At 34.2% G+C, this 26,519-nt stretch overlaps 1 protein-coding gene across 3 annotated transcripts in view; it reads left to right on the top strand.

Annotated features, from left to right (window-relative positions):
- Positions 1-26,519, top strand: part of ATG5 (autophagy related 5) — a 117,488-nt gene that overhangs the window by 29,424 nt on the left and 61,545 nt on the right. For all 3 annotated transcript variants that reach the window (XM_006926043.3, XM_025042402.1, XM_015600124.2), the window contains exon 5: positions 11,460-11,622. In XM_006926043.3, coding sequence (XP_006926105.1) covers positions 11,460-11,622 — 163 coding nt within the window. The remainder of the gene's footprint in view (positions 1-11,459; positions 11,623-26,519) is intronic.

The following is a 26,519-nucleotide window of genomic DNA, read 5'->3' as shown; positions in this document are numbered from 1 at the left end:
TTCCTTGTGATTGTAGGGCTGAGGACCGTATCTTCTTACTGACTGTCAGCTAGATGCCACACTCGGCATCTAATGGCTGCTTGAAGTTCTTGCCATATGGACTTTCCTAATATATCAGCTTACTTCATTGAGTCAACAAAATGAGCCTCTAGGGCTAGTCTGTTAGCAAGACTGGAGTTTTATATAATGCTACTTACTCATAGTAATATCGCATAACCTTTGCCACATTCTTTTGGTTAAATGCAGATCACAGGTCCTGCCCACATTCCAGGGGGAAGGAATTAAAGAAAGGTGTGAATACCAAGAGGTGGAGATCACTGAGGGTCATACATACTTAAAACTTTATGAAATATAGTTTTAGTCATTAATTTATTCATCAAATATTTATCAAGGTTAACATTTGCTTTCAGCTATGACAGAGTAACTGGATTGGATTTTTTCTCCAACCATAAACAGCTGTAAAACTGGACAAAATATATGAAGTAGAGCTGTTTCAGGCACTGGACATTAGAGAGAAAGAGAACAAAAAAGGTGAGCTCCACATTCAGCCTATCTGTGCTTCAGGGCAATTTTCTGTCTATGTAATGGGGAGTCAAACTCAAGCAGAGTAAGAAAGTTCTACTGAGCTGAGAATGGAGAGATCAGAGTTCTGGGCTGTGAAGCACCTGGAACTTGCCAGCCAGAGTATCAGAGAAGAGGGAAAAGATATATAAGTGTGAGTTCCCCAAGAGTACTTGGCCGAGAGCTGGGCTACACATGTGTAGGTGATATTCCTTAAGGTCTAGTAGAGAGTGTGTGTTAGGGGAGTTGAGTGGGACAGGTCCCATGATGCTTGGAGATGTTGGATGCCAGATGTGGGAGAGACCTAGTTAACATACTGGGCATTTATCTGAGACACCAGAAAGTCCATGCTGTAGAAGTAAGGATTATACTTCAGAGGAGGGTTGGCCTGTGTGCCAAATCTAGCCCACTGACAATTTTTGTATGGCCTGTGATCTCAGGATGATTTTTATGTTTTGTAGCTGAAAAAAAATCAAAAGAAGAATGATATTTTGCAACATATAAAAATTATGTGACATATAAATTCTAGTGACCATAAGTAAAGTACTGAAATTCAGCATCTGTGCTCATTCATTTACATATTGCTTTTGGGCTACAATGGCAAAATTGAGCACTTGCTGTAGACACTGTGTGGCCCACAAGTCTAATACATTTACCACCTAGCTCTTTACAGAAGAAATTTGCCAATTCCTATTATAGAGTAAGAATTACTCAGAATCTTCCTTAATATATCCTAAAATTAAGGCTTTTTTATGATTAAAGAGCAGCATCAGGCAAAACAAAAGTCATCAAGAAAGACAGTATAATCTATAACCTTTACACTGTATTCAAAATATAAGTGTATAATCAGCTATTACTAGACATGCAAATAAGCAAGAAAACTTGAACCATATCAGGGAGAAGAAATGCTGCAGATAGAAACTTATCCTGAAGTAACCCATATTTGGAATTAGCAAAAAATGAATTAAAGCAACTATTAAAAACTCAATGACTTAAAATAAGATCACAAAATTGTAGAACTGAAAAGAATAATATCTGAATAATAAACTTCCCTGGATGGGCTTAACAGTGAATTGAAAGTTTCTGTGAACTTGAAGACAGAGCCATAGAAATGGATACAATGTGAAGAACTGAGAGAAGAAAATGGGGAGTGGGGGTGGGACAGAGACCCAGTGACCTCTAGGATAATATCAAGTAGTCTAACATACATGCAGTTGGAGTCCTAGAAGGAGAGGCAAGGGAATAGGCCAGAAAATTATTTTTAAGAAATAACGATTAGACTCATCACATTTCTTGGTTTCAAAGATACAGACACCAAATCTGTGTGTCACTGGCATATAAGGATAGACAGATAAATGGAACAGAAGTGAAAGTCCAGATATAAACACATATATTTATGGGCAGTTGATTTTTTGTATGGGTGCCAAGACAATTCAGTGAGGGGTAGAATAGTTTTTCAACAATCGGTGCTAGAACAACTGGATATCCACATGCAAAAGAAAGAAATTGACCCCTATAAAAAAAATAAGTAGGAATGGCTCAAAGACCTAAATAAAAAAGATAAAGTTTAAAACTCTTAGGAAAAAAATAGGAGTAAATTTTGTAACCTTGGATTAGGCAGTGATTTCTTAGGTATGACACTTAAAGCACAAGAAACAATAGATATATCGGACTTCATCAAAACGAAAAACTTTCATGTCTCAAAGGAAGTGAAAAGACATCCCACAGAATAGGAAAAAATATTTGCAAAATTATATATCTGATAATGATATAGTATCCAGGACATATATATTTTAAAAAACTTAGAATTCAATAATAAAAAGGTAAATAACCCAGTTAAAAATGAGCAAAGGATTTAAGTAGACATTTCTCCAAAAAAGATAAGTGAGTGGCCAGTAGGCACATGAAAAGATGGTCACCATAATGAGTCATTAAGAAAATGCAAAGAGAGACCCCAGTAAGTCTCTCTTTCATGCCCACTTAGATAGCCGTAATCAAAAAGTTGAACAATAACAAGTAAAGAGAGTGTTGACTAATTGGTACTCTCATATGTTACTATTGGGAATATAAAATGATGGAGCCACTTTGGATAACAGTCTGGCAGTTCCTTAAATGATTAAACATAGACTTGCTATATGACCCACTAATTACACTATAGTCATATGACTATATACCCAAGGGAATTGAAAACAAGTCCACCCAAAAATTTGTAGTACATAATGTTCATAGGATTAATCATAACAGCCAAAAGGTGGCTGCATCCTAAATGTTTAGCAGCCCAAATGTTTATAAACAAAACGTGTATCCATACGACAGAGTATGATCATGAAAAGCAATGGAGTACTGATACATGCTACAGCATAGATGAACCTTGAAACAGCTTGCTGAGTGAAAGAAAACAGACTCAAAAGGCTGCATATTATATGACTTAGATATGAAATGTCCAGAATATGCAAATCTATAGAGATAGAAAGTATATTAGTGGTTTTCAAGGGCTGGAGAGAGGGCAGAATGGGGAGTGACTGCTTATAGATATGAATATTTTCATCTGGAGTGATGAAAATATTGTGTAATTAGTAGTGATGGTTGCACAACCTTGTGACTATACTAAAAACCACTGAATTGTACTCTTTAAAATGGTGAATTTTAAGTGATTTGTGTATGAATTATATCTCAATTTTAAAATAATGTTTACTAATTTTCCAAATTTAGGAGGAAGAAAAATTAGTCTGGGTGTCAAAGAAGCTTAGCAGATCTCAAGCAAATAAATATATAGAAAACTATACTCAGGCACATCCTAATTAAACTGCTAAAAAACCAGTTATAAATAGAAAATCTTGAAAGCAGCCATACACAGAAAGTGACACATGACATAAAAGAGAACAGTAAGGTAAATGATGTGGAGATCAAGAGACAATGGAATGACATGTTAAAGGACTGAAAGAAGCTACAGGCAGGAATGAAGAGCACGAGCAATGGTAAATATAAAAGATTACATTTTTTAACTTCTTTAAAAGAGAAATGACTGTCTCAAGCAATAATAGCATAATTTTAAGGAAGGGTTTATAATGTCTGTATAAGTAAAATAAATGACCACACTTGTCTAAAGGATGGGGCCACTAAATTGTCAGTTAGCTATGGCTCAGAAGAAATCACAAGGGAAATTTTAAAATATTTCAAGCTAAATCATAATGGAAACACAACATACTGAAATTTATGAGATTCACCTAAAGCAGTGCTTAGAGGGAATTTAAAACTTTTTCTTTCCGTAGTAGGAAAACACAATTTACTGACATCAGTGATGAAAAATGGGGTATTACTACAGATCCTATAGCCATTTAAAGGATAGAAGGAAATATTATGAATAACTTTATGCCAGCAAATTTGACAAATGGACAAATTCAGTGAAAATACAATTTACTAAAAGTGCTGCAAGAAGTAGCAGATATGAATAGCCCCTTGGTTTTGGCTTTGTAATTAAAAACAACTTTCTCACAAAGTAATGTTTCTTGCCTAGTTTCAGTTTTGAATTCTAATATTTAAGGAATAAATAATATCAATCTTTAGAGACTTTTTCTAGAAAATAGAAAGGAGGGGAATATTTCCCAATTTGTTTTACAGGCCAGAATAACTCTGATACCAAAATCTGTTAAAAATATTAAAAGAAAATACAGCCGCTCCCAAAAATGCATGAACATAGATGCAAACACTCTCAAGAAAATACTAGCAAATTGATCCAGCAATATGTAAAAAGGACAGTACACCATGACTGTGTTGAGATTGTCTCAGGAATTGATATTTTCAAATATTAGTGAATCAGCATAACTCATTACATTTAACAGAAGAAAGTAGAAAACTCGTATGATCAGATAAATAAATGCAGAAAAAGCTTTTGACAGAATTTAGTACCCATGTGTCATCAAATCTCTTAGCACACTTTTGAATAGAAGGGAATTTCCTTAATTTGACAGTAAATATGAAAAGCCTACCACTAAAAATCATGCTAAATAGGGATTCACTGTAAGAACAGGAAAAAGGCAAGGATGTCTGCTTCTATAGGTCCGCTTCTACCATTACTATAGGCAGTTTTACTCTACTGTAAAAATCATGCTAAATAGGGATTTATTGAATGTTTCACTGTAAGAACAGGAAAACGGCAAGGACGTCTGCTTCTACCATTACTATAGGCAGTTTTACTCTACTGTAAAATATGTATTTCTAAAAAGAACTGCTATTAAAAATCACAGGACTTATGGGGAGAGTAGGTTAGGGACATAAAACCCAAAACCTCATTAGTGACAAATGAAAAAGATAGGAACCTAATTTTTAAAAAGCACAGTTTTAAACATGTTAAATGGTTAATAAATACATAAATACTACAAAAATGGCTTTTTATTTAGATAAGAAATTTGCTTGTAGAAATGAGCATTGGAATGGTTTGCAGCTTCTCAGTTTTTGTGAAGTGGTGAAAGGAAAGTTATCTGAAATCGGACAAAATTGTAACACTGGATATGGATAGCTCATAATGTGGATTGAGGTAGCAGGTCCATTTCTGAGGTGTATGTGTTTTGTGTATTCTTCTGTGGCTTGACTTAGTTGGGTGCAGTTTTCTGTGTTTACCTAGTGTTACTTGTGAACAATATTTACAAAAGTAAGCATGAAATTTACTGCTTTAATTGTTCCCAAATATATTTTTCATTTTGGTACAAATTCAAAAGATTTGGACAATATATATACATATGTACATATATATATATGTATATATACATATGTATATATATTGTCCAAATCTTTTGAATTTGTACATATGTACATATATATATGTACATAATATATGTATATATATACATATGTGTATATATATATGGGAATAACCAGTTAGCACATGAAAAGGTATTCATCATCTTAAGTTATCAGGGAAATGTATATTAAAATCGCAATGAGATATTGCTTCAGACTCTAGTATGACTAAAATTAAAAAGACTGACAGTACCAAGTTGGAGGGCTCCATAGTAACCAGAACTCTCATACATTGCTAGCGGGAGTGTCAAATTGTGCTATCACCTTGGAAAACAGTTTGGCAATTTTTAAATAAAGTTAAACATAAACTTACTCTGTGATCCAACATTTCTGTTTCCAAGTATATACCTGAAAAAATGAAAACATGTTTACAAAAGACTTGAACACTAATGTCATAGTAGCTCTCTTAATAATAGCCCAAATCTGAGTACAATCTTAGTGTCTACTAATAGGTTTTTGGATTTGAAGATTGTGGTGTACTACTCAGAAACAAAAAGGAACTAACTACTAATACATGTAGTAACGTAGATGAATCTCAAAAGCATTACGTTAAGTGAAAGATGCTATATTACACAATATTGCGTATTATATGATTCTATTTATATGCAGGCAAAACTAGTCTCTGGTGATGTAAATCATTCAGCGATTAGTTGGGGTTGAAATGAGGGAACTGATTGCAAAGAGCACCAAGGAATTTTGAGGGTGATAATATTCTATACCTTGTTTGAGCTGACAGTTATGTGGTGTCAAAATTCATCTAACTATATACTTCAAATTTTTGCATTTCACTGTATATGCATCATATCTCAATAAAATTTATTTATTTTTAAATATTTATTGAGAGAGGACAGAGAAGTAAGAATAATCATGGTCTCTTCCTTTTGGGGCTTTAAAAGTAGTGTGACATAATATAAATGATACAGAGTCAAGCGTAAGGACTTTATAAACTGTACCTAGACTTGGGAAATAAGAAATTTCCTGGAGAAAGTGATGTCAAAACTGAACTTGAAGATTGAGAAGGATTTTTGGGGAGTAGGCTTGTAAGTGATTGAGAGATGGGCAAAGATAAAGAGCTCCAGGCAGAGGAAATAGTTTGTGCAAAGGCACTGAAATGAGAAAGTATGACTGAAACAATGAGCAGATGACAGAAGGGAGAGAATGGAGTATATGAAATGAGAGTGAAGGATTATGCTAGAGAGGTTAGCAGAGATGTAAGTCATTCAGAAAATCGAAGGCTTTAGAAGAAGTTTGATTTTATCTTAAAAGTAGAGCAGAGCAGCTGAGTGAGAAGGTCAGATTTCCATTTTAGGAAGATTAGTGTGACTCCAAATGTGAAAAATGAATTAAAGGCATTAAGACTTTGGGCATGGAACTCAGTTACAAGGTTTTCAGAAATGTTGGATAGTTGCTTAGTTTGTACTAGGAAAGTGGCACTGAGAATCTTGAAAGTGAGTGAATTCAGATATACTTAGAATGTGGATGGAAGAGAACTAGAGTAGATGTGGGAAATAGGGAAGAGGAAGAGTCAAGGGGGAAAATCATTTGTTTACTTTTGGATTTGTTGAGTTTCATACACCTGACATGTGTCTACTAGATTAATGGATATCTGGGTTCTGGGATCACAAGAAGGATCTTGGCTGGAGACTGATACCGAGACTCCTTAGTTCACACAGTATGGAAGTAGGTAAGCTTATTTAAAGCGAGTATATAGAATGAAAAAGCCAAACAGATTCTAGGCCAGAAACTTGCAAAATATCAACATTTAAAGGATGGCCCAGAAATAGGCTCCTATAAATGAGAGTGAGAAAAAATAAGAGGAAAATGAGAAGTGTGGTAACAACTTTGAGAGTGACTGCTTCAAAGAAGATAGTCAAAAGTGTTAGATATTTGGTGAGGACTTAAAACAATTAAGGACTGAAAGTCATCATTGTTGACCTTGAAGAGAGCTGTTTCAGTGGAGTGATAAGGGTAGCAGACAGATTCCATGGGTGGTAAGTAAGAGCTGCATGCCAGCTAGGTGAGTGTAAAGGTTGGCTCTGAGGGGGAGAAGAGAAAGAGGGCAGCAGCCAGAAGGGAGTTGAGGTTGAGGGAATGGTTTCGTTTTTTGTTTTTAGGAGGTGGTTTTATTTTTAAGAAACTAATGGGAAATGGTAATTACAGAGAAAAATCGTTAAAGATAATGTTACAGGAACAGAGAGGAATAGTTAGTTGAACTGGATTTCATAGTTCAAAAAAATGGTATCTAGAAAACAGGATGGAAGATACTCCTTAGATTGTACCAAGAAAGAAGAAGATTGGTTGCCGGTAAGTTTGTAGATTGGATTTTGGTTAAATTAGAAGATTTAAGAAAATCAAGAAAGTTTAACAGATTTTAATACTGATTTTAGCATTGATTCAGCTAACTCTTGTTAGCATGTTTTTCGTAGTATGTTCCTCTCTTACCCTGAAAATAATACTTTGATAGAAACATTTGAAAGATTCTCTCCCTTTCTATTTACACACACACACACACACACACACACACACCCGAAGTGATTTTTGAAAGAACATTTTAGATTTTATAAAAGTAAGCCTTTAAACTATGGCCTCATATTTTCCCTGCCAGAATGCTGTGTCTGCTATTAGAAGGTAAATCAACATTAAATAAAATCACATCGCTATGTACGTTTAGTTTGCTTGGACTGCCATAACAAAATACCACAGATTGGGTGGCTTCAACAACAGAAATTTATTTTCTCATAGTTCAGGAGGCTAGAAAGTCCAAGATCACGTCGAGGGCCAGCAGGGTTGATTTCTGGTAAGGTCTCTCTTCTCGAAGGCATTTCCTCCTTGTCTATGGGGAGAGAGAGACTGGACTCTATGCTGTGTTTTCTTATAAGGACAGTAAGCCTATTGGATGAGGGCCCTACCCTTATGACCTCATTTAACCTTAATTTCTTCCTTAGAGGCCCCATCTCCAAATACAGCTGCACTTTTATTACAGTGAGGCCTTCAACATGTGAATATTGGCGGGGGTACGCAAACACTAAGTCCATAACACTATGTAGTGGCAACTTTTGTGTTTTTAATGTGATATTAGATTTTTTTATTGATTATATGGAAATTTTTTTGTTGTTTTGTTTTGCTCATTGTCTTAATAGAGCTTGTGGTGTTATTAATAGATTGATAGGCTTTCCCCCTACACCCCCGCCCCACTTACCTTGTAGGTAGTTTTAGATTAGTGTTGTTTAGTTTGGTGTTATTTGGTTATCTCTAATATGTCTGGACATATTGTAGACTGTCTAAAATAATATTTTAATCAAAGGACATAAATAATAATATCGAAGTAAATGGAACGTTTTAGATCAATTGTGTAAAAGTAAAATTACATTTAGTTTATTAGGCATTCTGACATGGAGGATTAATGAAAGCAAGTAAACCTGGTCTCAAACTCACCTTTATTTTTAAGGATTTGTTTGGACTGAAGACTTGCACATACATACAACTGCTAATATATCTAAGAAGAGATTAGAATTGTAATGAGTCAAGAGTCTGCTCAGTTTTACTGTGAAGCTTTAGGAAAAAGAGATTTTCCATCCCTACCCCAAGCTAATCATGGAAAAGAAGAGCATTTCATGAGTAGGAGCTGAGAGGACTTTGACTGAAACATCTGTCACTTTATTCATTGCCACAATTAATTCAACTGCTGTGGCTGCCTAAACAGTTTTCTGCTTTTTCTGTGACTGCTCTCATGTTTCCCCCGAGTTCATTTCATGAAAGAGTTCACCTCTCTTGAAGGGTAGATATGCAAATATCTGCATTTTCTTGATAGAACCCCTTTATTTACTGTAAAGACTAGTCATTTGTAATTGTCAGTTGTCAATTTTAGGTGTCAGTCAGCATTAGTTAAGTTTAGAAACCTGTAAAACAATAGAAGTCCAGGAAAAGCAAAACTTAAGTACCTTCTCTGGTTACAAGCACCATTGAGAGACTTAGCAGCCTACTCTGAAGCAACACTTAAAAATGGTAGGATCCTCCCTCCTACCATCTCAAACTACTCTTTTGAGAGATCCTGACTCTCTTTTTCCCATAATCAGCTTGTGTACATGTTTAACATTCTAACAGTATTTAAGCTTAAATAGGTCATAAATTCAAACTACATGAAACTACTATTTTCTTTGGAATATGAACTTTCATATTTTCTGCTACTCATTCATAACCAAAGTGGGTAAATAGCAGCACGGGGAACTGTACAATATCTGAAAAATCCATTCTAAATTTATAGATCAAGTTTAAGAAAGTTAAAATTTTCCTAAATAGAAATAATTATCATAATGCTAATTCATTTGACTAGGTAGAATTGTTACGATACACATTTAATTTGTTTTGATCAGGAAGCCAGGACAAATTCACTTAGTCTAGCTAAATCGAAGCGAATGCAGCTGATTGTAAAGTTGATTAAGGCAGATGCCCTTCTCTGCACCCATATCCTCTCCCATGTCTTATTTTTATCTTTCTATCTCTCGGTCTCCTTTTGCCTTTTCATTTTTATGAAATTTTACATTTTCTGTTACTCTTTGCCTTTGTGTTCCTTTGTCTGAAAACATCCACCTTAGTTTTTTATGGACCTCTAATACAACAGCACCATGCATCTGGAATCCCTTTGTACCTAGAGAAACAGTTTGATTGTCTCAGCTGTTTCTTCTGCTCTGGGCAGCTGTGACCGACCAATGCGTAGTTTATATAGTGGCTTCCCTTTTACTCAGCAGAAACTGTGAAATCAGACTATGAGAACAGAATGGAGGTATGACTGTTTCTTTGCATTTAAAGAATATACGTTAGAAAATAGCTATGCATAGTAAAGTGACTTTCTTAGTAGGAGGGCATCTACTGTAAGTTTTTTAATTATTTGGGAGCTCTCCATGATTTGGAATAATTGAATGTTGTCCATTAATATAGTAACACGAGTAGGCTACAACTAAATGCTGTTTTCTACCATTATTGTTTGACTTTTTATTATGAGACAGAACAAATGTCTTCTTCTGTAAAATAATGTTGAAATATAATCATTAAGTATTTAGGTGTTATGGAGGAAGTGGTAGTACATAGTGGTTAAGAGCTGGGACTCTGAGTCAGACTAATCCTAGCTCTACCATTTGCAAGCTGTATGACTCTCCACTCTCTGAACTTTAATTTTTTAATCTGTAATATAGCAATAACAATCGTGTTTACCTCAAAGGTTGTTATAAAAATTAAATTATAATCATATAAAATGTCTTAGTATAATGTCTGTCATTTATTCAATTAGTATTAGTTATTATTGTTATCTTTCTTTTTTTCAAAGTATATTAGTCATCTCATTTACATAACTGCTTATCTGACCATCGATCATTACCTCAACCTCCTAAAAGATTCACTGAAGGTATAGGATATAAATTGAGCTATTTGACCTTAAAAGCTACATTTTAACAGCTTTATTAAGCTCTAATTGACCTCTAGCAAACTATACATATTAAAGTGTAAACTTTGATAAATTTATACCACGATTTACATATTCATTTACCTGTTGACATTTAGGTTGTTTCCTTTTTTTGTCTGTTACAAATAAAGCTGCTAAGAACATTCATGTACAAGTTTTTGTGTGGATATATGCTTCTTTCTCTTAGGGTAAATACCTAGTTGTAGAATAACTGGATCCGACAGTAGATATATGTTTACCTTTTTAAAGAAACTATCAGACTGTTTTCCAAAGTAGTTGTATCATTTTACATTTCCACCAGCAGTGTATGAGATTTCCATTTCACATTCTTGCCAACACCAGGTATGGTCAGTCAGAAAGCTGTTTTTAAAATTATTACTCTTTCATATCTTTTTTCATGTTGTTTAAATGCATACCATATTATATAAGGATTTTTTGGAAATAGTATAAAATACCCAGATAGCTAAAGATTTTTAAGTTAATTTAAAAAGTATTTGGAGTTGTACTAAAATCTCTTTATTGGGAAAGTAAGAGATGTTTTGCGAAAAGTATTGGAAAACTGGGGGAAATATAGTTCTTTAGGAAGCTAATTTTATAATGTGAGTACCTGTTTTATATGTGTATTTTTTTCCTTTGATAGGGTTTTCCAGAAAAGGACCTTCTGCACTGTCCATCTAAGGATGCAATTGAAGCTCATTTTATGTCTTGTGTGAAAGAAGCTGATGCTTTAAAGCACAAAAGTCAAGTAATCAATGAAATGCAGAAAAAAGATCACAAGCAGCTCTGGATGGGATTACATAATGGTAATTATAGCAATGTTTGATTTCAGAATACCCTTTATAAAAGTATGAAGTAACTGTAATTCTATGAGTGATTGATACATTTTAGGATTGGTGATACAAGTTTAGATTCCAGTCTCTAAGCACATAATTTTGCAAAGAAGCCACCTTTAGTCATCCCTTACGTTGTACTCTTCCAACATCCCTCTCTTCCTGAATTCCCCAGCATTAGACTGATTGCTTTTCTCATAATATATGATAGTATAAACTTCCTGTATTTTGTTTCTGGAAAAAGTGCCCTTACTCTTAATCATGATCTTTTTGGAATTGCAACTGAATGCCCTGGTGTGCATACCAAAATACGTCCGCTTGGACAGGGCGTGAACTCTAACCTCATTTTTCTCAGAATTAGTAAGACTTGCTTTGTGCTTGGATTTTCTCACTCTCTTAGGCTAGAATTTAGAAAATACACGCAAGGAAAAAGCTGAGGGGAATCTGCAATTTACCTCTGTATTCTTTATCTTTTTGAGATCGTAGCTCTTTAATCTTGGCCTGTGTTGTTTGCCTTCCAGTGCCTTCAAACAGCTCTGTGTGTATATGGGCAGTCCTTACTTTGCACAGGTCCAGTATGCATGAATTTTAGTTATGTTTTAGTTAAATAATACCATACTCAGTTTCCAAGAGAGTAAATTGTAAAAGTAAATCTTAAAGAAAAAAAATTTTGTAACTTTGTATGGTGATGATTGATAAGTAGACTTATCATTTTGCAGCATATACAGATATTATATTATTACGTTGTACACCTGAAACTAATGTTATATGTTAATTATACTTCAACTTAAAAAAAGAAATACCAGTTTCTGAAGAATATGGTTCAAATTTGCTGTGGTATATTAACTTTGAATAATTACATAAAGTACAAATTTTATTGCTAGCTCTTCAGCCCATGAATCATTATGTAACAATACATATGTATCAGAATCAGTCGATTACTTCACTTCTTTCAATGTCTGTCAGTGAATCATCATTATGTATCTGTTATTTTCACCCACAGACAGCAAAGCATATAGTTGTGTTACCTCCTTGTCTCCAGTGATAAGCCCACAGAACATTTTATAACACAAGATTATCAAAAGAGGGAAAGGCCAAGAAAGGTGAAATTTTAGCAAAGAAAGGAAAAGTGATACTTTTGGAAGCAGTGTTTGAAAAGAATGTAATGGAATTATGGAAGACATAGCTGACTGGGAATGTGGACACTACTGCTATTTCAGAGTTTAGATATTAGTCACAGGAAATTAGTGAAGGCAAACTTTTCCACATAAATGTAGAAATTGGTGTGAGAAAAGGATGAAGTTATCCCAGAGGAAGTGGTGCTGGCAGAAAACTCATCAAAGGAACAGAGATATTTTATGACATTGAAAGTACAAATGATAGTACACTAGAAATTCATCCGAACTTAAGAGAATAGTATGATAATTCACCACAGATTATGAAAGATGCTTACTTATAAGTCATATGCCAAGGAAGCAAGCACTATTCAAACTATGCTTAAGATTTTTTTTTTTTATTTTGCATGTTTCTAATATTTTGAATTACTATGATAAATACTAGTTTTATTTACTTTTTTCATTTTCCTATACATTTATAACTATCAGCCTTTCATGTTTGACAATTTTTTTAAAATCACAGGACAATCATAATTTTTCCCATTAACTGTTAAGATCACTTTGCATGTTTACATCTTGCATGGTCACTTTTCCAGTCCCATAGTACTGTGCAGAGCAAGGACTTCTTACATTGTGTCTATCTCTGATAAACTTTCATAATGTAAAATACAGAGTATTATCTTATTTCAGTAGTACAAAAGGCACATATTTTATGACAGTGTGTACTATAAATTAATTTTTCTCATTTGTTTTAAGTTTCTTAAATTTGACCTGAGTTACATGGAGTTGCTCCTTAGTTTTGTTTTATACCTTTGATATTTCTCAACTAGATTATTGCAGAGACAGGCATCAGGCCTTTCACCTCATTTATATTACTGAATACATAAAGTCTTATTAAATGATTAAAAGAATTTACAACCCCCTAAGGTGTACTTTTCCCTTTTCCTTGCTGGCTGTCTACTTGAAGATGAAGTAACATTTTAGGAGACTTGCGAATCAGAAGATTGCCTAATGGAAGATGACAGAAATCTTCTAAAGAGAAAAGGGATCTAAGAATAATTTAGCTTCAGAATTGAAGTAAATATTTAAATGGACATTTAAGTAGATGTTCTTGAAATCTGTTGTGAACGTGATGAGTCAGCTATAGAGAGCTTAGAGATTCAGAAGAGAATTCTAAAAATGATTAAAATGTTTCAGTTGGGGCATTGGAGGTTTGGGTATGGAGGGTGATGGTTAAGAGTTGTGAAAACAAAGTCCTCGTTTTTAGTATCAGCTCTACTAGTAGCTCCTTAGGGTAAGTCACTCAATACTTTTAGCTTTAGTTTCTTTATCTGTAAAACAAGAGACTCTGCTATTTCTCTTATCGGTGTCTTTAGAAGGTTTAATACAACACTAATACAGTGTATGTGAAAGTGTTTGAAAGAAAGCAAATGTCTTGATAAAAAGAATTATCAAGAAGTCCCTTTGGGAATCTAGAACCGGGGTTGGCAAACAATGGTCATGGGCCAGCCACCTGTTTTTGTAAGCGAAGATTTATGTGAGCCCTTCTACACCCATTCATTCATGATTTGTCTATGGCTGCTTTCATGCTACAACAGCTGAGTTAAATTTTTGTGTCAGAGACCCTGTGGCCCACAGCCTAAAATATTTACTGTCTTTGACCCTTTTGGAAAATATTTGTCAGCCCATAGAAAGTTGACCAAATAAACAGTTCCTATCTATCATTGACCTAGAGCATGACTCAAAATGTCACACGTTCAGAACTTGGTATAACTTAATGTATATTTTTGGGTAAATGTCTAAATGTTATCTTCATTGACGTAAATTAGTGAAAGGTAGGTGCAGTAGTTCATTTGTTCCTTCTGCATAGAATGCCCTTTCTCATATTTTTTGTCTATGTAACTCCTACTTATGTTTTAATGCTCATCTCTTTTGTTGCCTTCTGTATGAAGCCTTCCCTCCTTTTTTAGCCAACAAATATTTATTGAACACCGAACATGTGCCTGGCACTATGCTTGAACCTAGTAATCATCCAGCAGTGATAGAGCAAACATAAACCCTGTCTTCATGGACCTTATATACCGTTGGAGGTAGAAGTATAGTTTTCATATTGTTGGAGCTCCTTGTCTGTTTATGTGCACTTTTGCTCTCATATTTATTTTATCACACTCCGGTATGGTTACAGTTTATGTATTGTGCTACAATATAAATTTCTCCTGATTAGATACATTTTGTACCCTGAGCACTTAATGTAATGACTGAATGACTCCTTTATTTTATTCCTTTCTAATACTATAAGGAAGTAATGTTAATAGCTTTTTATAAATAGTTTAATATAAAATAGAGGAAGTGCCTTGTTTGTATTTATTTACTGAAATAGATTTTATGTTTAAGAATTTTTCTTTAAGAATTTTTCTATCCAATAGAAAGTCTTGTTAACTTGTGAAGTTAAAGCTATTTCACCTTTTGGTTAGTATAATTGTAAACTGGTCAAAATTTAGATATAGCAGATGGTAAATTTAATTCATTCAGTACTGCACCTGTAGAACATAACAACTAAACAACAATTTAAACAATTTTTGAATACTTTCAAATGCTAATTTTAATTTTTCAGATCTCTGTGAAAGAGAAATAAGAAAAGCTTTTGAAACTAAGAAAACTCATTTGAGACATACTGTCTTTCAGTGTTTTTTATGGGTTTCATTTTAGATATAAAAGTATTTAACCTTCCTGTGAAACAGAGTTAGTGAACACACACAAAAAAAGAAAAGAAAGTAGCTTTTTTATTATTAATAAGGCAGTTCACATGTGTAGACTATTTTCTATTAAATTTCAAACTGCTTTTCTTATAAGCTAGAGATTTGAGGAAATCTCTGAAAAATATTTTTAACAAAATACATGAATTTTCAGCCTTGATTTTCTGTGTATACTAAAAAAAGAAAATATGGCATTAAATAAATTCCATAAACCTTCAAATAAATGCAAAGTTTGACGCTAAATATGTTGAAAATATACATTGTTTCTAAAGTGTGATTAATCTTTTTGAGCTAAGTAATATTTTAGAGAAATCAAAGCTGTTTTTTAAGAAGAAATAACGATTAGCTAAACATGATTTTTATAACAAGTCATAACATTTTGAAAGTACTTTTGTTTGGTAAGTGATGCGAAAGATAAATGCATGGTCTTAGCTCTTAGGAGACTTGTATGATAGAGACAATTGGGTTATAATTACATTGCTTTGTTTTTATCAGTTGCATATAGTAGAATAAGTATTTGACTAGAAAATCTGTTGCTCAGAGAAGGAAAATTGGACCTGATCTTTACTTTGCTTTTTGCTATCTCTTATTGGTTGTGTGGCCCTGTCAGATCACTTTTTTCTCTAAGTTGGAGTTTCTGTATAGATGTGAAGGTAGTAAAACCTTACAAGACTCAAACTCGAGTACTATAAAGCAGTAATCATATATATTCCTGAATTCTGATAATTAGATATTCTCAATTGATTCCAGGAGGACTTCTCGAAACAATAATTATTGTTCATAATTTCTCTTTTTTCGTTTCTCTCCCTCTTGTCCTCTTTCTATCTTTTCCTCACCTCCCTCCCGCCCCGCCTCACTCCGCCTGTCTTTTTTAAATAGGATTTAGGTGGAAGGTAATAAATAACTTCTCAGAAATACGTAGTGTCGTAGAAAGACTACTAAAACAGAGAAGAGATTTTTGGACTCACTTCTGTATTTTGAAGCTTAAATTTTTATGATTTTATTAGTGTCAGATACTGTTCTAGGAATGGGTGATGTGGAAGGAGATTCCTAAGTAGGATTGTCACTAGGAAGTCTGAGTACTCTTCTTGAACCTTTTATCTCAATGAAAAGTTGATATTTGGTAAAATTTTCATCTTTCTTTAGAAAAATTCAGATTTTTACCAGTTGTGACAATACTGGAGTCACATTTTAAAAATAACAGCAGAGAAAATAGTATAAATTGCTACATGCCTATCACCCAGCCTCAGCAGTTATCAGTATATGACCAGTCTTGTTTCGTCTTTTCTCACCCCTCCCTAACTCTGACTTTATAGAAATTTTTATTCTTTCATCCAGTGCCACAAATATTGCTCACAGATTTATATCCCTCACAGATTTTATACTCTGATATTTAATCAAGTCTTGGAAACATTTATTAAAGGAGAGTCATGCCCAGATCCTGATAGTATGGATTAACTAATTATAAGAATCTACTATGTGCTGGACACTGTGCTAGGCACAGGGGACATTGGGGTGAATGTGACAGGCACGGTCCCTTTTCTCAGAGTTTAAAGTTTAGTAGGGGAGGCAAGTACTAAACTGATAGCTTTAAAATAATTATTTATAACTGGAGTTGAAGGGATAGAGAGCAGGGTGATTGCGATGAAAGTGTTCCAGGCACAGAGAATCATCTGGGTTGGGTTCAGGAGCAGAAAAGAGCTTCATAAGTTCTGGGAGCTCAGAGGCCATTCTGACTGGAGCCTGGTGATCAAGATTGAGAGAGTCAAGTAGGTAACACTGCAATTTAGACAGAGACCGTATCTATTCAGGGCCTCATATGCCCTTTTAATGATAGTGAACTTAATCTCCAGGGAATGAGGGGAGGTAGATAAGGCACTAGTGAAAGTTTTTAGGCAAGAACATAACAGAATCAGTTTATCTTTTTTAAAACGTCTCTCTGGCTGCAGTATGGTAATGAATAGCAGTATGGGAACACATGGAATTAAAAGACCAAGTAGGAGTCCATTTCAGTGGTTAGATGACAGATGGTAATTGCTCAGATTACAAATGGAGGTCCAGTTCTCAAAATGGATAGTTCTGAGAAATATTTGAGATATAGAATTGCTAGGACTTAGTGTTTGGTTAAATATGGTAGGTAATAGAATGGAACTGTCAAGGATGATTCCCAGGTGGATCAGAAATTGCTGAATATTCCTGACTACTCTCATCCAGCTTACACATATTATCCAGAAGTAGATCTTTCTTATATTGTTACATTCGAGATAAATTACTTTTTTGATACCCAGTCCCTTAATAATATCATAAAGAGGAATATAGGTCTATTTGATGCCATACATATTTTTAAATTTATGCTATTTTCTACTGATTACAGTCTATTTGAATGCTCAAAAACATTCTATAACTTTGCCAGAGATTGACATCAAGCTTACCAGATGATAAAATCCATTCATATTTTTAAGCTGAAACATTTGCCTGTCTCCTGACCTCAGGCACCTCCCCCATTTTCCATTGTTTCATAAGATTATTGGCATTGGTTTTGTAATCCTATCTTTAAGTTCTTTTAGCATTCTCTGAAGTAATTTCCCTTTATCCGAAGACTTGCATTAATTTAAAGCAGCATACCGACCAAAGTAGAGTTCCAATTGTTATGTCTAAGCCTATGAAAGCATCATTTTTACTTTAGCTGTGGTTTCATTCTTTCATCTTTGCATTTTACAAGCCTCATTTCGTGCTTGGTATTGGCCTTCCTGCCACTGTTCTTACATGTTCCTTGTATTAGAGTTTTCCAAAGAAATAGAATTAATTAAAAAATGTGTATGTGTATCTAAAAGGAGATTTATTATGAGGAACTGGCTCATGTAATTACTACAACCTGCCTTCTGCATGCTGAAGACCCAAGAAAGCCAGTGGTGTAATTCAGTCCAAGTCCCAAGGCCTGAGAACCAGGGAGCCAATGGTATAAATCTCGGTCTGATAGCAGGAGAAGATAAGATGAAAGGTCCCAGCTCAAGCAGTGGGGCAAACAAAAAAGGGCAAATTTCTCTTTCCTCTGCCTTTCATTTCGTTCTATTTAGAACTGATTGGATAATGCCCACCCACATTGGGGTGGGCAATCTACTGAAAGCCCACCTACTCAAATGCTAATCTTATCCCAAAACACCCTCACAGGCTGGCCTAGAAATGTTTAATCTGGACACCCCGTGGCCGGTCAAGTTGACACATAAAATTAATCATAACTTTCCTGCTATAACTTGGCTCATCTTTTATGAGTAATATTTTAATGTTAATTCATTAAACAGGTAGTAATTGAATTCATACTGAAGATAAAGTAATGAACAATAGACCAAAATTCCTGCCCTTCTTGCCCTTATACAGCTTAAATTATAGTGGGGGAGACAGACAATAAGTAAAATACATTATATGTTCTATGATGATGAGTGCTATGTGAGAAAATTAAGCAGGGGAAGATATGAAGGGACTACGTTGGGAAAGGGCATTGCTATTTTAAATCAGATGGTCACAGAAGGCCTTACTGGTTGGATGACATTAAATGAAGACTTGAAGCAGGTTCATCATGCATTTTTTGAAGATTAATATCGTCCTAGGCAGAGGAAACAGCAAGGGCAAAGGCCCTGAGGTAGGAAAAATGCTGGGTACTTTCGAAGAACATAATGCTATTTGTAGCTTTTAAATGTAGTAGATAATAGGTTCCCCCCCCACCATACACACACCATCACCACCTCTCCTCTACTTGAGAGGCCAATCTATAGTATACTCTCATCATTTTTTAGAGCATTCTATATAGCAAAAATGGCACTTTTATCTATCTAGTTCTTATCTAGTTCTTATCTCAGTTGATTTTACACCATTTTGAAAGCAATAAACAACGTGCTAAGAATAGAAACCATTAGGGATTGGACCTGTTTATATTAAGGTAGTTAGAGAAGACCTCTTTGAGGAGATGGTATTTAGGCCGAAATCTTAAGGATGAGAGGGAACCAGTCACACCAGGGCATAACATGTTTCAAGGACATGAGGCAAAAAATAAATTTAGTATGTTTAGGAAATTGAAAGGCCGGTGTGACTTGGCCAGTGACCAAGAAGGATGGGTGACATTAAATGAAGTTGGAGAGATGTGAAAGAGGTAGACGATATAGGGCCTTTTAAGCCAAGGAAAAGAATTCAGGTGTTAAGTGCAGTAGGAAGCCATTGGGAGATTTTTAAGCAGATGAGTGATGGTATAGAATATGATATAAGAACATTCTGGCTGCTGAATGGAGAGTGGAATAGAGGGAGCCAAGTGTGGAAGTGGACAGGCTCTGGTGGTAGGTCCAGGAATAAGATGATAGTTGCCTTTCAGGTAACAATAGTAGAGATGGAGAAAAGTCAATTTATCTAGGGCTTCGTTTAGAGGTAGAATTCATAGGATCTATTGTTAGATTGGGTATAAGTTTAGGATAAAAGAAAAGAAAGAATCATTCCTGGGTTTTGACTTGGGTAACTAGATGGACAGTGTACTTTATACTGTGATGTGAAATAGCTAGATAAGAGAATAGGTTTGGCATGGGAAACAAAGCCTAATTGAGAAGGTCAGCTTTGAGGTCAAACGTTTGAAATGTCTCCAAGACATTCCCAGGGAGATGTATTGAGTTAGATGTTAAGTATTGTATGTGTCAGTAGATGGAGAAAGCTTAATAGATTTGAATCAAATGCTGCCGCTTCTAATTTTATACTCATTTATTTTCACAATAAGTACCATCTTTATTATTTCATCATTAAAGGATGACAGTTAACGTTCCCAGTGATACAAGACAATGAAATACAGAGCAATTGCATATATTTTGGATATCTGGAAATTTTTTATTATCCACTAACCATCATGTGCTTAGCTTTCCGCATACAGCTGCATTAGTCATTTCCATTATTGTTTTGCCTGCAATACAGTAAGATGAATAAGTTCAGTCTGAAGCTGTGTGTGTGGCATTCAAGAACCTACAACTTTGAATGCTTGATCATTCAATTAAGTTTACTGTGAAACGAACAAGCATTTTACTATATTACATTACGTGTTTTAAATCAATCTTTCAGTATTCCACTTGCTATAATTAAAAACAGTGGTGGAAATCTAAAAAGTTTTTGCATTGGCGTTTTAATATAAAGCCATAGAGATATTTTGCTAGTCCTCTGGAAAAATATTGTTCTTAGAAATTACATGATTTAAGTAAATAAATTTGATAGTAATTTGGATCATAGCCTCTTGTGCCTTGGGTATATTTGGCAGTGAATGTCATGGATAATAAAACTTGGCAAAACCATTTAGACAGTTATTTATAATATACTACAAATTATACTAACATTAAGTTTATTGGTAAGAATCCATTAATAATGGTGAATGGTCATATGTTCCAGAGTTCATCAGTGGTAAAGAATACATTTTGTATATGAGATTCAGTTGATATATGTATAAATCTATATGATTAGATTGATACTTGAGCCTTAACTCTGATTCGTAATTGAAAATATTTTTAGTGAACTCAGTGCTACAGAAACACATAGGTTTAGTTTATAATGTCCTTTTAAATAAAATTTCAAATCATAGGCAAAATAAATTCTTTTGTTTTATTTGCAAAAAAATTTTTAAATCACGTGTAGTAAAAAGACTACCTTATATCTTTATATTTGGTCCAGTTAAAAAACTTTTTAAAAAATGCATGCTTTCTAACATACTCTCATTGTTTTTGTATAAGTTAAGTTTGGCAAGGTTTATAAGCCTTTCCTTATGAATATTATCTAGTTTCAGGTATGCAGCATAATGATTCAGTATAGATACCACATATCAGTGAAATCATACAGTATTTGTGTTTCTCTCTCTGACTCATTTCACTTAGCATAATGCCTCCGAGGTCCATCCATGTAGTTGCAAGTGGCAAGATTTTTTTTTATGGCTGAATAATATTCCATTTGTGTGTGTATGTGTGTATCACATTTTCTTCATTCATCAATAGACACTTAAGTTTTTTTCCATATGTTGGCTATTGTAAATAATGCTGCAGTGAACATGAGGGTGCATACATCTGTTCGAGTTAGTGTTTTCATTTTTTTTCAGATAAATACCCAGAAGTGAAATTGCTGAATCATGTAGCAGTTCTAGTATTAATTTTTTGAGGAATCTCCATACTCTTTTCCATAGCGGCTGCACCAGTTTACATTCCCACCAACAGTGCACAAGGATTCCCTTTTTTCCCACTTTTTATTTCTTATCTTTTTGATGACAGCCATTTCAATGTATGAGGTGGTATCTTGTTGAGTTTTGATTTGCATTTCTCTGATGAAAAGTGATGTTGCACATCTTTTCATGTACCTGTTATGTCTTCTTTGGGAAAATGTCTTCAGATAGTCTGCCCATTTTAATCAAATTGAGTTTTTTGTTCTTTTTTTTGTTTTTGTTTTGCTATTGAGTTGTACGAATTCCTTATGTATTTTGGATATTAACTCCTTATCAGAAATATCATTTGTAAATATCTTCTCCCATTTGGTTGGTCACCTTTTTGTTTTGTTGATGGTTTCCTTTGCTGTGTAGAAGCATTTTAGTTTGATGTAGTCTCACTTGTTTATTTTTGCTTTTGTTGCTCTTGCTTTTGCTGTCAGGTTCAAAAAATTATTGCCAAGACCTACATCAGTGTACATATGCATATAGAGTTTAACTTATTTTGTTTTTAAATGTTTTGTTTCAAGACTTAATTTCATAATTCTCCTTAAGAGAACTGAATATCCTATAAGTACTTATTTCCAAGTATTTGTTTGTTTTGTCAATTAGTTTAAATTACTTTTCTCTAGAGCAGCGTTTCTCAGATATAGACAATGGGCCAGAAGCATCAGCATTATCTAGGAACTGATCAGAAATACACTCCAGACCAACTGAATGAAACCCTAGGGTGGGTCCTAGCAACCTGTGGTTTTTTTTTTTGTTTGAGAACCACTCTCCTGGAGCCAGATCTCTCAACCTCTGCCTTATATATATTTTGGACTGAATAATTCTTTGAAGTTGAGTGGTGGTAGGGATGGGGCTGTCCTGTGCACTATAGGATGTTTGGCAGCATTCGTAGCCTCAGCCCACTCACTAGATACCAGTAGCACATTACTCCCCACTCTCAGTCATGATGTTAAAAAATGTCGACGTGGGGGATGTCTCCAGTCTTGGCCAATATCCCCTCCGTGCTAGACCCACCCCATTTGAGAACCATTGCTCTAGAAAAACCTGATAGAGTTAATGAATAAAACTACATCTCTTTTAGAGAAGAAGCGACCACTTACTGAATCCCCAAGTTCTGTTCTGGATACTTTATATGAATTATCGCTGTCATCACGACAGCCTTGCAAGATATGTTGGAAAATGTAAAAGCTCAGGCCAACCCATTTATGAAGTTTCTCATCTATTTCACCAGTTTAGCCCTTGAGAACTGCTAGTACATTCCTAATCAAGCGATGTTACAATGACTCATTTAGACTGTAGTTGGAACTATATATTGTTTAAACAAAAGGAATTTGAGATATAAACAAATTAGTTATTTTAACCACTTTTTTTTATATGTAAACTTAACAATGTGAACTTCTTATTGTAAATTTAGCCACGGTTGTTTCTGGATTATGAGAATTATTTTATTTTTGCTCAGGTGACTATTAAATGACAAATAAATCAATAGTATGCTGTCATTTCAGTAAAACTAATTGTGCTTACATTTTTGAAGTAACTTGCGTCTTCTGTATTTTTCCTTTTCCTTCTTTTGCTTCCTTTCATAGCCCTCTCCAGCTTTCTGTGTGGCACTTGATCTAGTTCTGCGTATGTTAATAATACTTCTTTCCTTCTCACTTACCTCTCATTTAAATTTACTTAGTCTCTGACCTATTCCTTTATTATCTTTCTGAGGTCTGGATGGCCAGATAAACATTTTAGTTCAACTCTCTATAATTAATGCTGGACAGTGCGTTACCTATTCCCAGGTACCTATTTCACGCACTTTCCACAAACACATAGAAATTAATTTATTGAGAATTTCAGAATTTCAAGTCTCCCCTCCCCCATTATCCTACCCCATCCCTGTTTACTCCATCACTGCCTATGCAGACCAGTTCTGATTTAGTGGCTGTGACGAGTTCTGGATGTCAGAATTCTCTATGTTAATGATGTCTTTTCTTGAACCAAGAAGTAAGTACAGTTCTATAATGGTACTAATTTCTTATTATTCATTGCATATCTCTTTTTTGTTTTAGAAACTGTAGAAGATTCCAAAATCCTTTTATGTGAAAATCAAATTTAAATATTATAAACTATACCAGTATTTTAATTAGCATTCAGAGAATTGCAAGATTCTAACCCAAACACTAGAAAACTAGAAAAGTAACAGCCCATTAAAAAAAATGAGTGCAAAATAAACAAATTTGTTCATCTAAGATGTAGCGTGTTTAGTCAAGTTCTGATTATTATCTTCAAAGTGGCTTTCTACTTAAGCATTTCTTCCCAAAGGGTCCATTTAGAATTCAAGACTATCCTTGATTCCTTGGCTTTTTTACGTCTAGTTTATTTCTGTCTTTAACAGTAGAATGATAACAATGAAATATCTCAAAAGTATTTTTAATTGGAGTTAATTTCCACAAAAGATTTAATCAATAAGGTTTCACTTTATTTCAGATTACCATAAGTCACACTCAAAACAAAACTTAAAGATACTATGGCTGTTTTTCTTAAACTAGCTCCTTGTTTGTATTAATATATTTCTTAGATTTTTTTTCCCATAGGCTTGTTGAGTTAAGGAGAAAGGCTTTATTTACATTTAGAAGTTTTCCCCCCAGTTATTTTTCTCTCTCAAATTAATGATACAACGCTCAAAGAATGTTATTACACTCAAAAGAATGTTGTGTGCGATTCAGATATTTGAGTTGTAAATGAATAAGTTGAGAAATACTGATAGAATAATTTCAAGTTTTAATAACTTTATTCATATTTTTACTCTTAGGATTTTTAGAAATCCTGATTAAATTTTTATGCTTTGCAGAATATATCGTGTGTATCATTTATCACTAAAAGCTACTGAATACATTTAAAATAATAGTATTTAGTCCAAAATAAATTTGTTATAGGAGGTAATAAATTATAGTTTATAAAATATTTGGGGCCCTATTTTTTGAGGTGTGTATGTAATTTTAAGAATCACTTTTGTTTTAGCAGTGAATGAGTTATTAAAATAAATTAATTTTGTAGTAAACGACACCTGAATAATCTTAGTGGCTAAAATTTGAACTATGATTTTTCAGTTTTGCTCATCGTTGTCCTTGCCTTCTTTCAAAGGTTGATCCTAATGAAGCGATGTTTTCAGTGCATTTCTCCTGTTCTCATTGACAAATTACGCCTTAATGAAAATGTCGAAGCAAATAGTATTGATTTCTGCAGCAGTGACTGCTGACTGTTCAGTTTTGTCATCTAAAACTGCCAAAGAGATGAGATTTGTTAAACTATTGTAGAGACTATAAAAATTACTTTTCCTCTCACCTTCTAAGCTCTCTAGCTAGGCTAATAATCAAATTAACAAAGACAGACTAACTGGAGAAACTGTACAAAGTTTATTATATGAATGCACATTGCGGGGATGCCATATAAAAATGAGACCCCAAATGCATTGGGCACTTGAGTTTTATATGCCATTATGGACAAAGGAGAAAGGGGGCAGGGGTATGAGATTCCAAAGGTATAGGCAATTTACAGGCAGCTGAGGAAGAGCAGAACACATGTGGCAGGCAAATTCTTGCGAGGCAGCCCAGAAACAATGAGAGGAGAGAGCATCTAGTTACCAGGTGAATGCTGTTCACCTTACCTATCTATGGTAAGGTGGAGCCTTCCTATCTATGGTAAGGTGAATATGCTGTTTCCCTTCCTGGAGCAAGCCTTTCCATCTGAATCTCTTAGGAAAGGGAGAGAATCAAAGATTCTTTCTGAGTCTCTTGTTTCTTAATAACCAGCTTAAAATCAGTAACCCAAAAGGCAAAGTTTTGAGGTGGCAGAACTTTGGTTCTTCACTGTTATGTAATACCTGACACTACCATGAATTTTGAAGTATAGAACTCTAGAATTTTTGATAATATGAATGTTCCATTCATTAATGGTTTCACAGATTCTTGTTAATCATAGATTATTGAATTGACTCAACTTGGAGTTTTACTAAGCAAGCACTGTTTTTATTTATAGAATTGTATCTGAAGGTTTTCTATGATATAGTAGCATCCATGAGAGTCTACTGGCTCAGTGACCTCAGGCAAGTTACTTACCTCTTGCGTAGACTGACGATAGCTACCTCAGTAAGTTGCTGTGGAAATCAAACAACATAAAACTCATATTAGGTTTTTTAAATGGCTAAATTCTGTTCAGATATGTTATTTGTAATAAAAATGATCTCTGAGGCCTTACTATAATCAGAATCCATAACTTTTCACTCTAGCATAATTTAGTGTTGTTTTAATACCACTTCTTTACCAGCCTATCAACTATTTTACTCTTCCTTTTTTCCTTGCCTAGAATTAACATGGAGATTTATAATATGAACCATTTGTAAATTCGGAACTTCTTTTAAAGGGCTATTTTTCACGTAGCCACCAAAAACAGGTTAGATGGATTTGAAATTAAACAGAATTTACCTGGAATTATATTACATTTACTAAATTCATGTGATGTCCCAGGCCTGAGTACTTTTATATGCATTATCTCAGTAATTCCTTGCAGGAATTAGATAAACAACCTTGAAAATGAGGAAATGAGCTTACAGAACTAGTAAGAGATAGGATCAAGATTTGAACCTAGATCTCTGATTCTAAAATGAAAATGAAAGTGTTTTTCATTATATCTGAAAGTTGTTAACTATGGCTACATACTAGAATTATCTGGGAGCTTCCCAAAAGTATAGTTGCCAGGGAATCTGAAATAATTGGTCTAGAGTGGGAGCCTGGC

The sequence above is a fragment of the Pteropus alecto genome, unplaced genomic scaffold (genome assembly GCF_000325575.1).
Source record: "Pteropus alecto unplaced genomic scaffold, ASM32557v1 scaffold79, whole genome shotgun sequence".
In the NCBI taxonomy this organism is placed as follows: Eukaryota; Metazoa; Chordata; class Mammalia; order Chiroptera; family Pteropodidae; genus Pteropus; species Pteropus alecto.
The sequence above is the reverse complement of the archived record's forward strand: the minus strand, read 5'-3'. Positions and strand labels throughout refer to the sequence as shown.